Source organism: Coregonus lavaretus (genome assembly GCF_964263955.1).
Source record: "Coregonus lavaretus genome assembly, chromosome: 39".
Lineage (NCBI taxonomy): Eukaryota > Metazoa > Chordata > Actinopteri > Salmoniformes > Salmonidae > Coregonus > Coregonus lavaretus.
The window spans coordinates 23,336,979-23,355,436 of record NC_140026.1 but is presented as its reverse complement, the minus strand read 5'-3'; the positions used below and the strand labels follow the sequence as shown (position 1 = coordinate 23,355,436).

The 18,458-nt window shown below is 43.9% G+C and overlaps 1 protein-coding gene across 2 annotated transcripts in view; it reads right to left on the bottom strand.

The window, feature by feature from the left end:
* Window positions 1-28: 28 nt before the first annotated feature.
* mta2 (metastasis associated 1 family, member 2) overlaps window positions 29-18,458 on the bottom strand; it is a 42,686-nt gene continuing 24,256 nt past the window's right edge. For both annotated transcript variants that reach the window (XM_084156287.1, XM_084156288.1), the window contains 12 exons: window positions 14,776-14,878; window positions 14,247-14,346; window positions 13,831-14,019; window positions 13,454-13,528; window positions 11,646-11,704; window positions 11,461-11,561; window positions 7,240-7,379; window positions 6,586-6,814; window positions 6,341-6,430; window positions 5,973-6,094; window positions 3,288-3,436; window positions 29-2,399 (listed from right to left, as the gene is read on the bottom strand). In XM_084156287.1, the coding sequence (XP_084012413.1) occupies window positions 2,246-2,399; window positions 3,288-3,436; window positions 5,973-6,094; window positions 6,341-6,430; window positions 6,586-6,814; window positions 7,240-7,379; window positions 11,461-11,561; window positions 11,646-11,704; window positions 13,454-13,528; window positions 13,831-14,019; window positions 14,247-14,346; window positions 14,776-14,878 (1,511 nt within the window). In that variant the 3' untranslated portion in view covers window positions 29-2,245. The remainder of the gene's footprint in view (window positions 2,400-3,287; window positions 3,437-5,972; window positions 6,095-6,340; window positions 6,431-6,585; window positions 6,815-7,239; window positions 7,380-11,460; window positions 11,562-11,645; window positions 11,705-13,453; window positions 13,529-13,830; window positions 14,020-14,246; window positions 14,347-14,775; window positions 14,879-18,458) is intronic.

The following is an 18,458-nucleotide window of genomic DNA, read 5'->3' as shown; positions in this document are numbered from 1 at the left end:
GTACAGGCATGAAAAAGAGAAATGTGTATACGACCACGAAGAAAAAAAATCTTTATTTATTTTCTTATCAAGATACATTAAAAGGATACAGACACATTGGAATAAAAAACACTTGAGAAAAAATGTTTAATTGTAGCATAATTCTCTCCCAACATACAAAATTCTAACCCCCTCTTCATCCCTCCCAACTGCTTTGATGGCCAACCATCCCCCGTCTCCCATCCCAATCCCACTCAATGACGGAGAGCAATGTTCACATGTACAGTATTTTAACCCTCTCCAAAATATGAAGTAATTACAAGCTTTTTTTAAAGGTTTTATATAAAAAAAACACTGACGTTTTCAATAGGCCAAGTTTTTTCTTCTTCAGATTAGTATTTTCGCTAAGCATTTTAACACTACAATTTGTTTTAGAAACATTACAAAAGCCCACATTGGGACCAAACTTGCATATAAATCCTTCATTTCTACCTCAGTACTGGCTGTCAGTTCACAACACCTGAGGGAGTATGAGGAATTATAATAATATCCAATTAAGCATTGATTTAATCTAACGCACCCTTTCATCATAAAACACAAAAGGGTAAAATAAAGATTCAAACCAAATCAATCCACAAGTAGAGACATCACTGGAGATTCCTCTCCCATCATCATATCATTTAAAACATGACTTCTGTACCCAAGCCAATACATATTGCTGCTTTAGTAACGACATTCTGACAACCAGCTCGTAACATAATTTTTCCATTTCCATTCAAAAGCAAGAGCCAAACAGTCCATTGTCATAAATGCTGTGACCTAGTCTATGGGTGGGGGATCTGAAAGTATGTTTTATACGTACAGGTGGAAACATGCACAGGGGCCATCTTAGAATAGAGTTATACACACCTTGAATGTTTATGGCTTAATTCTGTCTCCTTCACGAAAAATAACCCATATTTTTCACAATAAGGGCCTTAAAGACAACAGCATCTATTCCGCATGTCTCAAACCACAGTAACCCATCAGATCCGCATCCAGAACACACTTTTGAATATCTTCCAAACCTACGTGAGATGAATCTCTTCTATCCTGTTAACCTACATTACCTTTCCTAAACCATTACTCTCCACTACCATTGTATTGATGATACAAGACCGTTGTACTCGAGCAGTCGTTCTAGCGGGTCAAAACCAAAACGCACCCCAAAGGCTTTACAGAGAAGGATCCAGAATGTCTCTCTCTCCAGATGGGTAAAACATGGCTGTAACAAGCATGACAATCAAGTGATAGGAGACAAGACAGGACTCAAATTGATTGTGACAACAATCAACTAGAAAAAAACGGCGCTCAAACTACTAGGGGTCAACAGCATGTGTTTCCTCACTATCAACCCATCAAACGTAACTTCTGATAGGCTTGTGGAGCGATAGGGGGGGTCAGTTCTTATTTCGGTGTGTGGAGAGGGGCAGGGTGATGGTGCAAATTAAAGTCTAACAGAATGAGTGTCAAAAAGTAAAATCGGATTATTTGACAAGTATGCTTGAATGATGGGTCATACAAAGCACTTTACCTCAACCTCCCAGACCTATGATGGAACATGTGAATGAAACCTTCATCTAAATAGACTTTCCCAGAAAAAGAATCAAAGAAACATGCTAAAAATTCCCAATAGAATTAGAATACCTAGAATGGACATTCAGTCAAATTGCTGTGGTCTGAGGGACTTTGTCCCTTCTAGTATTTATATTTCTTTCTATGGCCCTCCCACAACCACTCACCCACCCGTCCCCAACCAAATAGGTGTCACCCCCTCAAAATTCTGCAAATATTTACACAAATAAGATCTGGAGGAAAAAATAAAGTGTGTTTTAACACCATTATTTCAGGATGAGAAATATTTCTGATTTTAAATTACACATTTAAAAATATTTGCCATTAAAAAAAGAGGAGCGAAATAATTGAGCAAAAAGAGCCGGAATAAAATACTACAAAGCCCAAAGCCTAGCGCGTGTAAGTGGGTGTAAGTGTGTGTAGAGAAGTAATGGTGCCATGTATATGTGTGAACTCAATGCAAAGTATGCATGTGAGTGTCACTAAAGTGTGTGTGAGGTGAGCAGTACGTCAGCTTTTGCGAAGTAACAGAACAGAAGACAATAAAAAAAATCTGACAACAGAAAACGACTACTGGGTATGACGTGCCCTGCTGCACTAGCAGGTGGGTGCGCGGTGGTGCGCGCCAGTGTTGCAGAGGGGGGGGGGGGGGTTAGTCCTCCAGGACGATGGGCTCGCTGGTGCTGGATGGCATGATGGGCAGTACCAGGGGCCGGGGGCCTAAGGGCAGCTTGACCCTGACAGGGAGGTGAGGTTTTCTGGCTGCACGCCGCATCTCAGACTGGGTCAGGTGTTTCCTCAGAGCCCTTGAGAGGAGAGAAACAACACAGTAAATTAGCTATAGGACTGACAAGATCCACATAAGCACACCTAGGAGTCTAATATCAAAGTGCACAGGTGCAAAGAAGTGAATCCTTCTCGTCTTCAAGCTAGTTTAATGCAATATTACACATGAATCAACAAATGCAAACTTTTGGTAAAAAAAAAAAAAAAACTTTGGCAAGGCAAATTCCCCCACTGAATCTACTGCCATAGAGATCTGATTGATCCCTTTATGTCAGGTATTCCATATATACACTGAGTGTATAAAACAATAGGAACACCTTCCTAATATTGAGTTGCAGCCCTTCTGCCTTCAGATCAGCCTCAATTCGTCGGGGCATGGACTCTACAAGGTGTCGAAAGTGTTCCACGGGGATGCTTCCCACAGTTGTGTCAAGTTGGCTGGATGTCCTTTGAGTGGTGGACCATTTTTGATACACACGGGAAACGGTTGAGTGTGAAAAACCTAGCAACTTTGCAGTTCGACACACTCAAACCGGTGCGCCTGGCACCTACTACCCCGTTCAAAAGGCACATCAATATTTTGTTTTGCCCAGTCACCCTCTGAATGGCACACATACACAATCCATGTCTCAATTGTCTCAAGGCTTAAAAAACCTTCTTTAACCGGTCTACTCCCTTTCATCTACTGCTTGAAGTGGATTTAACAAGTGACATCCATAAGGGATCATAGCTTTCCACCGGGATTCACCTGGTCAGTCTATGTCATGGAAAGAGCAATGTTCCTAATGTTTTGTACACTCAGGGTACAACTCTGTACATTTCTCAACAAAAAAGGACAGAATCTAATTAGTATCCTCCATTGCTGTCTGCTACTAGATACAGACAGAACTCTGTGCTAAGGACAGTACCTGGTGTCTTTCGTGGCCACAAACACCACAGGGTTGGGTGCGTCTCCCTGGTTCACTTTCTGACGCTTGATCACCGACTGGGAGGTGGTCCTCATGCCCGATGTGAACGGCCTCCCATTGGTGGGGAACGGCAGCCCTACCGCCTGTGACTAATGAGAGAAGAGCGGTGAGGGAAGAGAGGTGTGTGTACGCGTGCGTGTGTGTATGTATGTGTGTGTGTGTGTGTGTATGTGTGTGTGTGCGCGTGGTGTTCCACGCCTGTGTGTTTGTGTGTGTGTGCCGCATGCAAGTGTGTGTGTGTGTGTGTGTAGCCACTTGGCCCAAGCTGTGGTGATGCTGCTTTGCTCAGAGGTGGTGGAGGGACTTGGACAGATGGTCAGTGGTAGAGCCCGACCAATATGGTATTTTTGGGTCCGATATCGATTTTAGGGAAGCAAAAGTCACCGATTACCGATACATCTGCCGATATATATATATTTTTAGAGTTGGAATAAAACAATGTTTTACAAAAAAAATGTTTTACACAATTTGTGCTCCAAAGGATAAACAGACACTCTAAATGATGATTTCTTAACAAAATATTACAATTTACATAATTTAAGAACATTTTATTTGTGGTTTACAGGATATCCATCAAAAATCTACTATATCCTCTATAAATATGACAGTAAATACAAAACTTATTTAGTTTACCTTCTTAGGTACCACTTAAAGATATGCATATCTATGGCAGTGGATAAGTATGCACAAGTGTTTGTGCTAAACCACCACAAGGGGTGGCTGGCTGAATTAATGAAACTTTGTCTCAAAGTAAATCTGAAAGGGCACTGTTGACAAGTTCACAAATAAGCTTTGAAATGCAGTTCGTAATGTCACCACTAGGTGTCAGCATTTGTATTGAGTAGACATACTCCAGTGTTTACAACAGTCAAAGGTCATGTAAACAAACACTTTATGGCAACCTAGCAATGCGAGTATGTTATGACAAGCACAAGCTAGCTGTTCCTTACAACAATGTTTTCTTCATTACACTGTTATTCAATACAAAATGTTTTTTATTTAACCCTTTATTTAACCACTTACCAGTTAAGTTGACTGAGACCACATTCTCATTTACAGCAACGACCTAGGGAATAGTTACAGAGGAGAGGATGGGGAATGAATAAGCCAATTGGAAGCTGGGGATGATTAGGTGGCCATGATGGTACGAGGGCCAGATTGGGAATTTAGCCAGCACACCGGGGTTAACACCCTTACTCTTACAATAAGTGCCATGGGATCTTTAGTGACCACAGAGAGTCAGGACACACGTTTAACGTCCCATTCGAAAGACGGCACCTTACACAGGGCAATGTCCCCAATCCCTGCCCTGGGGCACTGGGTTATTCTTTTTTAAAAGACCAGAGGAAAGAGTGCCTCCTGCTGGCCCTCCAACACCCCTTCCAGCAGCATCTGGTCTCCCATCCAGGGACCTTTCAGGATCAACCCTGCTTAGCTTCAGAGGCAAGCCAGCAGTGGGATGCAGGGTTGTTTACAAAATGTATTGCTTATAAATGTCAACTGCAAATGGCATGCGCTGATGACTGAACATTTTTATTTCATTTTTTTTTTGTAATTTAGCAGATGCTCTCATCCAGCGTGACTTACAGTAGTGAGTGCATACATTTTTAGTACTGGTCCCCTGTGGGAATAGAACCCACAACCCTGGCGTTGCAAGCGTCATGGTCTACCAACTGAGCCACAAGGCACTGCAGGCAAATGTTTGCCGCACTGGTTTTAGTCACACATTCTAATTTAGCTAGCTAACTAACATTAGTTACTCATCTCATAATGAACGCAAACACATGGCCTGAATGATTGATCTGTGGCAAATGTCTCACTTTTTTCAGATTGCATATTTCGGAAAACAAACTAAATAAACCCACTAGCTAACATAATAGGCCCAGACAGTAACAGTGTTCTTTTTGTATCAAGGACAAGTGTTCACTTTGGCACCAGTCCAGTGTCAGCACATAAGTAGAACAGATTGCTAGCTAGCTAAGCTAATTACCTTGCTGGCTAGATAGCTAAGCTAACTACGTTAACTAAGTGAGAATGTGATGAGGACTGGGCTGCTTGCATGGTGAAGTGTACTTTTGATTATTTACTTATTCAAATACGCTGCCTGTAACAAGCTACTCACCGTCAAACCACCATGCCTACTCTCACATTGTGACCTAGGGCTGAATGATGTTCAATGAGCAGCTGGTAGAGCGCCCTCTTCAGGCAAAATATTTAAAAAACGCAAATGAGCAGACGTATTTGTTTATTCTATGTATGTAATATCCGCGCTTTAAAAAAACGATACAAATATTTCAGTGAAAGGCTAATTTCGGCCGACGATATTGGTCAACCGATTTATCGGTCGGGCTCTAGTCAGTGAATCTCCCACTGTTACAGAAGAACCAGTGTGCCAGTCTGTCCCTCTCCACAGTCTGAGTAGACAGGGACAGGAGACACCACCCAAGGTTACAGTCACAGAGGAAAGATAACAGGCTGTCTATACCAAACAAGAACCTGTCAGTGTCACATATATAGTTTGACAGACAGAGAGATAGGGGAAGTCAAAATGGTGGTTGTGGTGTGGTCGTGGTGTGTTTTTGTGTGTGTGTGTGTGTGTGTGAGTGTGGACTGAAGAGTACTCACGCTGCTGTCAAAGGGCCTCTTCCCGAGCAGGCCTGATCCCCCGCGGGGCTGGTTGGCCTGGTTACGGTTGATGGGTGTGGGAGCGCCTCTGGGGGCCTTCAGCTTGAGTGGAGCCTGGATGGCTAGGGAGAGGACAGGAGAGGACCAATCACAAACCAAAATCAAGCCACTTAAAATAGAAAGGAGCCTAACTATCCCGTTGAAGCTATAAAGAGTATTGAAAGAGAATTGACATACAACTACAAAAAGAGAATTGTAGGGGAAAACTACAGGCAAGTGTTTTGAGTGCCAAGAGTTTACAATGCTATTTTGAGAAGTAATAAATAAAATATCTCTTAGGAGCTCTCTGGTGGTTGGTGGATTCTTACCCAGTTCCTTCACTATGGTGGCCAGCAGTGGTCGAGGGATCGAACGGTTCTTTATAGGGGCCTTAGTTGCTTTAGGAAGCCTTATCATACCTGAGGAAGAAAAGAAAGATGACAATAAGCAGTGCATATGTGAAAATCATGTGTCTGATTGTGTATAATGTGTGTGTGTGCGCATGTAATGCATGTCTGTGTGGGTGTCTATATATACACAGTGTGTGTGTGTATAAAGTATCTCCTCTACTCACACTCAGCCTTGACGGCGTTTGCGTTGATGGAGGCGTAGGGGCGGCGTGCCGCGCGGCGGGGCTGCAGGATGTCAGTGCAGACGCGGCGGGCAATACGCGTCAGCTTGGTGGTCTGCAGGATGAACGTCTGGCGGTTCTTGGCCAGCAGCTTGGCACGCCCCCCGCTCGTCGTGAACGGGGACAGGCCCTGCACCTCCTGGCGGGTCATGTGACCGCGCGGAGTGGACTCCTGAGGAGGGGTCAAAAGAGTCAAGTTAACATATTGAAATATCATGACTGGTCACACTGACTCAGTTCAGTGGGTACATTTCAATAGGGTCCGTGCTATCAGGGCTCCTTGGGACGTCCCTACCCCATTGAAGTTGACATTTTAAATGGTTATGGTAAGGGTTAGATTAGGGACGACCCAAGGATGCCGGATAGCACTGACCATCTCACTAGTCTACAGTGGCTTCCTCTCCTCGTCTCCTGCCGCTGTAATGATCTGATAACACAGGATAGTTGAAAGCAACAAGGTGGATGCCCACCAGGAATTATGAAATATAAATATGAACGCACTCTTCCCTGTCCAATGTAGATAAAGGAAAGGAAACCACTTAAGGCTACTGAGATGCATCCAGGTTTAGGGAAGCTGGTTAGTGAAAGCAGACGTACTGAGACAGATCTTGCGGTGCCCTCTAGCTGTGTGGGGGTCTTCAGGCCTCCGTACTTCTTCCAGTAGATCCAGCAGGAGGCACACAGTCTGCACTGCATGTTGGGAGGACCCCATGCGTACCACTGTGCTGACTGGGCGGCTGGAAGAGGCAAAGCGTTTATATTAGCTCATCAGAAAAGTAACACTATTTGTATTGTCTAAGGAGCCCTGGCCCAGGCAATTAGACAGTCGAAAGAAAATACACCAATGTCACAATTCGACGGATCACGCCATCTCATTACGCCAACGATATCTTACTTTATCTAGACAATGTATCTCAATCCCTCCCAAATGCTTTGAAGATCATAGACAAATTCAGCTCCATCTCAAGATATAAAATAACTAACAAAATCTGCCTCTCAAGCCCCCGATGGAGGACGCCATCTCTACTTATGGAATATCTAAACGGTTCACCCGATATGGATGAAAATGACAGCTGACACTGTGCACTTTAACCTCAGTCATTGCATCATTTCCAATCCAAAAGTGCTGGAGTATAGAGACAAAACAACAGAAATGTGTCACTGTCTTTTGGAGCTCACTATATCCCTTAAACAATGTAAACTACGCTTTGGTCCGATTATTGCTCACACAATCTCTATTTGGCACAAAATGTAAAAACAATGTAATCCCATACTTCAATATTTCACAATAATGCCTTGCGATCTGGAGGGCGGCGTTTTGCATCCCCCCCAATGGTCCAAATGTGGAATCCGTACCCATGTCAATATCATGGACAATAATGGTTTGAAAACATTCCTAGATTTGAAAGACATTACCAGGCAACTCCTTTTTTCTATATGTATAACTTAGGTCTACTTTGCTGGCCTATGGAGTCACATGGAAAACCCAACTACCGAACCATCCAATGATAGGATTCATAAAAAATGATCTGGGCTCCCGAAAGGACTGATCTCTATAATATATAAACAACTTCTGGAAAGCTCATATTCTGAGCTAGTCATTAAAAAAGTATGTTCCACAGATTTAAGTGAATATAAACAACCCTTTAACTGAAATTGAATATGGAAAAATATGACCTTCGCATCCCGTAATCCAAACCATCAACTTATACATTTTAAGTTTGTTCACAGACTGTATTTAACACCAAGGAAACGTTTCACAATGAAATTTGCCCCAACTCCCAAATGTTCAGTGTCCCCTAACCCATATGATGTGGGAGTGCTCTGCAGTTAAATGCTTCTGGGACAAAGTTACACAATTCAGTTCGAAGTGCATGAATGTACATTTTCAATACTTTGCATCTACTATGTTACTTAACGATGATAGCTCCTTGAAAATCAATAAATCAGAGACGATTACTGCTGGCAGGCAGCGCTGCTGCAAAAAAGATGTTGGCTCTTAGATGGCAATCCCCTCACTCTCCCAATTCGCCAGTGGATACAGTTACTATTAGAAGTTAACAGAATTATCAACAGCGAGAATGAATGGTGATAGGCAACAAACAATTGAGGCCTGGACAAATATACTTGACTAAAGAATAATCTGAGCTAAAGCCCAACACATACAAATAAACAATCTATAAAGGCCAAACAGAAAAAAGATATACAAAAAAAAAAAAAGTATATATATATATATATATATATATATATATATATATATATATATATATATATATATATATATATATATATATATATATACACACACAGCAAAAAAAGAAACGTCCTCACTGTCAACTGCATTTATTTTCAGCAAACTTAACATGTGTAAATATTTGTATGAACATAACAAGATTCAACAACTGAGACATAAACTGAACAAGTTCCACTGACATGTGACTAACAGAAATTGAATAATGTGTCCCTGAACAAAGGGGGGGTCAAAATCAAAAGTAACAGTCAGTATCTGGTGTGGCCAACAGCTGCTTTAAGTACTGCAGTGCATCTCCTCCTCATGGAGTGCACCAGATTTGCCAGTTCTTGCTGTGAGATGTTACCCCACTCTTCCACCAAGGCACCTGCAAGTTCCAGGACATTTCTGGGGGGAATGGCCCTAGCCCTCACCCTCCGATCCAAAAGGTCCCAGACTTGCTCAATGGGATTGAGATCCGGGCTCTTCGCTGGCCACGGCAGAACACTGACATTACTGTCTTGCAGGAAATCACGCACAGAACGAGCAGTATGGCTGGTGGCATTGTCATGCTGGAGGGTCAGGTCAGGATGAGCCTGCAGGAAGGGTACCACATGAGGGAGGAGGATGTCTTCCCTGTAACGCACTGTGTTGAGATTGACTGCAATAACAACAAGCTCAGTCCGATGATGCTGTGACACACCACCCCAGACCATGACGGACCCTCCACCTCGATCCCCCTCCAGAGTACAGGCCTCGGTGTAACGCTCATTCCATCGACGATTAACGCAAATCCGACCATCACCCCTGGTGAGACAAAACCGCGACTCGTCAGTGAAGAGCACTTTTTACCAGTCCCGTCTGGTCCAGAGACAGTGGGTTTGTGCACATAGGCGATGTTGTTGCTGGGGATGTCTGGTGAGGACCTGCATTCCAACAGGCCTACAAGCCCTCAATCCAGCCTCTCTCAGCCTATTGCGGACAGTCTGAGCACTGATGGAGGGATTGTGCGTTCCTGGTGTAACTCGTGCAGTTGTTGTTGCCATCCGGATGTACCGATCCTGTGTAAGTGTTGCTACATGTGGTCTGCCACTGCGAGGACGATCAGCTGTCCGTCCTGTCTCCCTGTAGCGCTGTCTTAGGCATCTCACAGTACGGACATTGCAATTTATTGCCCTGGCCACATCTGCAGTCCTCATGCCTCCTTGCAGCATGCCTAAGGCACGTTCACGCAGATGAGCAGGGACCCTGGGCATCTTTCTTTTGGTGTTTTTCAGAGTCAGTAGAAAGGCCTCTTTAGCGTCCTAAATGTCCATAACTGTGACCTTAATTGCCTACCGTCTGTAAGCTGTTAGTGTCTTAACGACCGTTCCACAGGTGCATGTTCATTAATTGTTTATGTTTAATTGAACAAGCATGGGAAACCGTGTTTAAACCCTTTACAATGAAGATCTGTGAAGTTATTTGGATTTTTACGAATTATCACACAGTGAACAAAAATATAAAACGTAACATGCAACATTTTTATTTTTTTACTGAGTTACAGTTCATATAAAGAAATCAGTCAATTGAAATTAATTCATTAGGCCCTAATCTATGGATTTCACATGACTGGGAATACAGATATGCATCTGTTGGTCACAGATACCTTTTTTTTTTTAAAGGTAGTGGCATAGATCAGAAAACCAGTCAGTATTTGCCAATTTCTTTGCAGTTTTACTTTAGTGCCTTATTTCAAACAGGATGCATGTTTTGGAAAATATTTGTTATTCTGTACAGGCTTCCTTCTTTTCACTCTGTCATTTAGGTTAGTATTGTGGAATAACTACAATGTTGTTGATCCATCCTCAGTTTTCTCCTATCACAGCCATTAAACTCTGTAAAGGTTTTAAAGTCACCATTGGCCTCATGGTGAAATCCCTGAGTGGTTTCCATCCTCTCCGGCAACTGAGTTAGGAAGGACGCCTGTATCTTTGTAGTGACTGGGTGTATTGAAACACCATCCAAAGTGTAATTAATAATATCTGTTTGAAATTATGGGGTATTGTGTGTAGGCCAGTGACACAAAATCTAAATTGAATCCATTTTAAATTCAGGGTGTAAAAACAAAATGTGGAAAAGGTCGAGCGGTGTGAATACTTTCTGAAGGCAATGTAAATGTACACATTTTCATCTGTTTTACTTTCTTTGCATTCAGGCCCACGGGGAAGGGGTGGTATGGGGAGGGTTGCTAGGGGGGGTGGGAAGGGGTGGAAAACATGGTTTCCGAGTGATGGGGCGGGAGGTGGGTGGTTGGAGGGAGACATGTTGGATGAGTGGCGTTGGGGGTGGAGGCTCAACTCTTTACTTTTTTCCCCTCTCTTCACACATACTAAACTTAGTTACTTTTTGCCTCTGATGCAAGCCAACTATTCAATTATCTGAATTTGTGTATTGTGCATGTAGCCCCTCCCCCCAACAAGAAAATGAAAAAATTATTAAAGAAAAGTAACAAAGTTAACGTCCTGTCATGCACAGGTATACATGCATTGATCAGTACAGTGAGACAGAGAGACTTTCAAGACACACAAAAACACACGTGTACTCACTATGGCAGCTCTCGCAGCTCAGTCCTTTCTGGAAGCCAGCGGCCCCGTTCATGCCGGGCTTGTTACCAGGAGCCATGATCTGGTTAGGGTTGGGTTTGGTGCTGGAGGGAGGGAAAAATGTGTCATTATGGTATTTGATGCAAGGATAGTATATTGAGGTTAGTGCAGTTCGGACTGATACTCACTAGGTGGGGATGTACACCTGCTTCAGCTTGCTGTCTGCTTCTGCTGCCTTTAGTCGTTTCTGAAAGGGTATAAACATTTGATAAATTAGCACAGGAATAACAAGTACAGTACCAGTCAAAAGTTGACACCTACTCATTCAAGAGTTTTTCTTAATTTTTTACTATTTTCTACATTGTAGAATAATAGTGAAGATATCAACACTATGGAAATGTAAGTAACACATATGGAATCATGTAGTAACCAAAAAAGTGTTAAACAAACCAAAATGTTTTATATTTGAGATTCTTCAAATAGCCACCCTTTGCCTTGATGACAGCTTTGCACACTCTTGGCATTCTCTCAACCAGCTTCATCTAGAATGCTTTTCCAACAGTCTTGAAGGAGTTCCCACATATGCTGAGCACTTGTTGGCTGCTTTTCCTTCACTCTGTCGTCCGACTCATCCCAAACTCTCTCAATTGAGTAAAGGTCGGGGGATTGTGGAGGCCAGGTCATCTGATGCAGCAAACCATTACTCTCCTTCTTGGTAAAATAGCCCTTACACAGCCTGGAGGTGTGTTGGGTCATTGTTCTGTTGAAAAACAAATGATAGTCCCACTAAGCCCAAACCAGACGGGATGGCGTATCGCTGCAGAATGCTGTGGTAGCCATGCTGGTTAAGTGTGCCTTGAATTCTAAATAAATCACAGACAGTGTCCCCAGCAAAGCAACCCCACACCATAACACCTCCTCCTCCATGCTTTACGGTGGGAACTACACATGTGGAGATCATCCGTTCACCCACACCACGTCTCACAAAGACACGGCGGTTGAAACCAAAAATCTCCAATTTGGACTCCAGACCGATTCCCTTGGACAGATTACCACTGGTATAATGTCCATTGCTCGTGTTCCTTGGCCCAAGCAGGTCTCTTCTTATTATTGGTTTCCATTAGTAGAGGTTTCTTTGCAGCAATTCAACCATGAAGGCCTGATTTACACAGTCCCCTCTGAGCAGTTGCTGTTGAGATGTGTCTGTTATTTGAACTCTGTGAAGCATTTATTTGGGCTGCAATTTCTGAGGCTGGTAACTCTAATGAACTTATCCTCTGCAGTAGAGGTAACTCTCGGTCTTCCTTTCCTGTGGCGGTCCTCATCAGAGCCAGTTTCATCATAGCGCTTGATGGTTTTTGCGACTGCACTTGAAAAAACTTTCAAAGTTCATGAAATGTTCCGTATTGACTGACCTTCATGTCTTAAACTAATGATGGACTGTCGTTTCTCTTTGCTTATTTGAGCTGTTCTTGCCATAATATGGACTTGGTCTTTTACCAAATAGGGCTATCTTCTGTATACCCCCCCACCACCTACCTTGTCACAAAACAACTGATTGGCTCAAACACATTAAGGAGGAAAGAAATTCCACACATTAACTTTCAAGAAGGCACACCTGTTAATTGAAATGCATTCCAGGTGACTACCTCATGAAGCTGGTTGAGAGAATGCCAAGAGTGTGCAAAGCTGTCATCAAGGCAAAGGGTGACTATTTGAAGAATCTCAAATATAAAATATTTTGATTCGTTTAACACTTTGTTGGTTACCACATGATTCCATATGTGTTATTTCATAGTTTTGATGTCTTCACTATTATTCTACAATGTAAAAAATAGTAAAAATAAAGAAAAACCCTTGAATGAGTAGGTGTGTCTAAACTTTGGACCGGTAGTGTACATTAAAACTACTATTTCTACATCAGTGAAACAACTGAAGAAGACAAACCATGTTATATTCTTATTGAGAGGTGAGAACAGGAGGTGTTGTGAATTACCTGTTGGATGTAGCGGTCAGTAGTCTTCCACATATAGTAGAATTGGACCACACTGGCTAGTGACTTCCACGGCAACTAAAAAAAATAAAAAATAAACACCACACATATCAGAATCACCATCAACACCATCTGTGACCAGTAGAACATACACCATAGGTGTATATCATGACAACATGGAAGGTGTTAAGGTATCCAAACGAGAGAAAAAAACAGACACAAAAAAGGTAGGAGCATCCTGGACTTGTCCAATAAGAAGCGCTAATTTAGCTTTCGTGGCTAAATGTTTAATAACATTTTCCATTGTGCGCCCTAATGAACATTGGATTCATGGATGAAGGACCGTAGGTGTGTCATTGAGATGTGTGTTCACTACTTACAAAGTCCTGGCGGATGTCGTTGAAGTCCTTGCCGTACTTCTCCAGGGCCTCCTCAAACAGCATGGCCTCTGAGGCACTCCACTCCTCCATCTCGTCACGGCAGAGGACCGGCCCGCCCTGCGGCACCAGCGTGGACATGGCCTTCGCCAGGTCGTAGCCGTTCTTCTGCAGGGTGTCCATCGCATGAAACTAGCGACGGGGAGAGATTAGATAGTGGAGATTTAGGCACAGGTTGCCTTAGTCGGGTGTTTTGTAAATATGTGATATTGTATATAGTATTAGATATATATTACGATACAATGTACATTACATCTACTAATTAGGGCAAGGTAGATGTCTGTTAGTTTAGGGGTAGTAGAGCACTTGCTGATTGTCTAGTCACCATGGGACATGGACAAAGTGTGTGTGTGTCTCACCAGTGTGATGTCTCTAGAGGCTGCTGCAGCACTCATATGCAGGCTGGGTTGACGGATGGAGCTGCTGCAGTCCAGGGCCCGGGCAAACGTCCCCACAGCACTGGAACACACAACCATCAAATATCATCATTAGAATCTATGACAAACCTAGCACTGAAACACACACATTCCTAACTTATCAAAAAGCCTACACAAAAACACCCTATCAGATGCGGTTTTGTAAATGTGTGAATGTCCATCATATGGCCACTAGATGGCACTCCAGCTTGATGTAATCAACAAAGGAGTCATTCACTACATTATGGCGATTCCCTCCAAAAACAGACCTGGGCCTGAACATGCTGTGTGTTGACTGGGGTCCTCCTGCTACTACAGCTCTTAGACAAGATCATTCAAATATGTCTAAAGGAAATGATTGTGCTACCCTGACAACAAGGTCCTGACGACAAGAACCTCCATAGCAACAGGGCCGGGTTGTAACGTAACCAGGGCAACCTGTGACAGATGGAGGGGGACAGGGGACACTCACCGAGCCACCACCAGGAACTGGTCGATCTGGGGGTCTTTGAGCTGGTTGTCAGGGTCCCACACCTTGGTCTCTAGCTTTTCCTGGATACGAGTGTCTGATTCACCTGTGAGGGACAATACCAATAGAACAACGATCATGTTAACTAATGAGGCTGCAGATAGTTAAAGATATTGGTTGTGGTTGTGTGACCCACTATTTGGGAAACACTGGTCTATGGCGATAACAAGAGAGAGACTTGAGAGGAGGATAGGCAATGGTGAAAGACAGGAATAGGAGAGAGGGATGAGTAGAAGAGAAAGAAAGATGAATGAGTAGAGAGGATGCGAGAGCAAGAGGGAGGGTGGGCGAGAGCAAGAGAGAGAGAGAGAGAGAGAGAGAGAGAGAGAGAGAGAGAGAGAGAGAGAGAGAGAGAGAGAGAGAGAGAGAGAGAGAGAGAGAGAGAGAGAGAGAGAGAGAGAGAGAGAGAGAAGACAGAAATTACAGCACGTGCAGGCAGTCCTGACTCCTCCTACTCCTTCTCCGGAGGATGAGCAGCTATGTCCGTCTGACCAGACTGAACCAGTGTCAGACACACAGGGGCTCGAACGCCTTCCACAAAATGTCAACCTTCAACTTAAACACTGGCTACACTAGGGAAGAAAAAAAAAAAAGAGGGCAACCTCTTACTACACTACCTGCCAGAAGGGCCCTATCCATGTTCGTGTTCAGTGGGGAGCAAATTCTCCAATAAGAACATGTACAGTTCTGAATATAAATACTGTTCCCTGAAGGAGGGAACGAGGTATAACATACTCACATTCATTTCCTCAATTCACTACCGCTCTTCAGCGAGCCCAAATCCCCTGACTGCGCGGGGAAAAAATATGTTATACATAGTTCTCTCCTTTAGGGAAGAGTAGTTATATTCATAACTGTACTTTCCCTTTCAGTCGGTATAACATACTACGGGGACATTCAATCACGCCCAAAGCTGGCTCAAAGGGTACCAAACTAGGAGGCCCACGGCAGCCCAAGCTGACCGGTTTCACCGGCTCCAAAAAGGCGTTACAGAAGCCACATTTTCCCCCTAATACTTACCCGAGAACCCTGAACTGAGCCTCACGAGGCCTAAACTGTCACAGCCCCATATAGGGAACCAGAACCTGCTGCAACTTGGCTATGCGAACTGACACGCTGCCACTGCAGCCCAAGTACATAGACCCCACGTTTCCAGGAACAATACTTAACATACATGCCTGAAAAGTCAAAAGGAACCGCAAGTCCAAAACAACAGAACACTTGTCATGACTTGGTAAAGCGCACATGCTCGCTACATAGCATCACCCAGAGTCGATGAACCACGGCAGCAGAGGATCAAACCCACAAAAAACATGCAGTAACCTGGAAACAGTGTACTTGCACACTGCCACAGCAGCCCAAGGCTAAACCCCACAGGGAAACTGTGGTAACCCTGACAAAATGCTGCCTAACATTGACCACAAAATGCTGCCTAACATCGTCCACGGCGGCCCAAGTCCATAGACCCTACCAGTTCCAAAAGGCTCACACAGACACCTAAGGAGTCGAATGCCAGAACTCACAAGGAATGCAAGTCCAAAACAACAGGGCACCTGCTGTGGCTTGATAATGCGCAATTGCGTGCCGCCTCGTCAACGAATCACAGCAGCCCAAGGCTCGAACCCACAGGGAAACTGTGGTAAGCCGGATAAATTCGCAAGGCCCCGACGGTATTCCAGGGCGCGTTCTCAGAGAATGCGCAGAACAGCTGGCAGGAATATTCACAGTAATTTTCAACCTCTCCTTGTCCCAGTCTGTAATACCCATGTTTTAAGATGACCACCATCATTCCTGTCCCAAAGAACTCAAAGGCTTCATGCCACAATGACTACCGCCCTGCAGCACTCACTTCTGTAATCATGAAGTGCTTTGAGAGGTTGGTTATGGCACATTAACTCCGCCATCCCAGACACCCTAGACCCAGTCCAAATTGCATACCACCCCAACAGATCCATAGATGACGCAATCGCAATTGCTCTCCACTCTGCCATCACCCACCTAGATAAGAGGAATACCTATGTGAGAATGCTGTTCATTGACTACAGCACAGCGTTCAACACCATTGTCCCCTCCAAGCTCGTCACCAAGCTTAGGACACGGGGTCTAAACACCTCCCTCTGCAACTGGATCCTGGACTTCCTGACGGGCCGACCCCAGGTGGTGAGGGTAGGCAACGTCACCTCCACCACACTGACCCTCCCCACAGGGGTGTGTGCTTAGTCCTCTCCTGTTCACATAGGCTGGGCAGTATTGGAGCAGGTCGAGAGCTTCAAATTCCTTGCTGTACAAATCACTTAAGAATTCATCTCCAAACACACGCACACAGTCGCGAAGAAGGCACGTCAGTGCCTCTTGCGCCTCAGGAGGTTGAAATGGTTTGGCATGGGCTGGCAAATCCTCAAAAAGTTATACAGCTGCACCATTGAGAGCATCTTGACTGGCAGCATCACTGCCTGGTATGGCAATAGCACCGCCCTCGATCGCATGAAGCTACAGAGGGTGGTGCGGACAGCCCAGTACTTCACTGGGGCCGAGCTCCCTGCCATCGAGGACATCTATATCAGGCGGAGTGGAAGGGAGCCCTGGAAAATGCAATAATACTGATAAATAGCTAACAAAATAGCTACACGGACTACCGGAGTTAACCTTGTATCTTTATTGACCTTTTATTTTTGCACCGTCTTTATGCACACTCACAGGGCCCTACACACTCACACACTCTCAATCACTCCATCTGCTCACTCACAAATAATATGCAGATAGATTTATACGGACTCTACACATAAAACTCATATACAAGCTGCTGCTGCTACTCTGTATCTTATATCCTGTTGCCTAGTCACCTTACCCATATACATACAGTTGAAGTCGGAAGTTCACATACACTTAGGTTGGAGTCATTAAAACTTGTTTTTCAACCACTCCACAAATGTCTTGTGAACAAACTATAGTATTGGCAAGTCGGTTAGGACATCTACTTTGTGCATGACAAGTCATGTTTCCAACAATTATTTACAGACAGCTTATTTCACTTATAATTCACTGTATCACAATTCCAGTGGGTCAGAAGTTTACATACACTAAGTTGACTGTGCCTTTAAACAGCTTGGAAAATTCCAGAAAATGAAGTCATGGCTTTAGAAGCTTCTGATAGGCTAGTTGACATCATTTGAGTCAATTGGAGGTGTACCTGTGGATGTATTTGAAGGCCTACCTTCAAACTCAGTGCCTCTTTGCTTGACATCATGGGAAAATCAAAAGAAATCAGCCAAGACCTCAGAAAAAAAATGGTAGACCTCCACAAGTATGGTTCATCCTTGGGAGCAATTTCCAAACTCCTGAAGGTACCACGTTCATCTGTACAAACAATAGTACGCAAGTAAAACACCATAGGACCACGCAGCCGTCATACCGCTCAGGAAGGAGACGCGTTCTGTCTCCTAGAGATGAGTGTACTTTGGTGTGAAAAGTGCAAATCAATCCCAGAACAACAGCAAAGGACATTGTGAAGATGCTGGAGGAAACAGGCACAAAAGTATCTATATCCACAGTAAAACGAGTCCTATATCGACATCTTCCTGAAAAGGCCGCTCAGCAAGGAAGAAGCCACTGCTCCAAAACCGCCA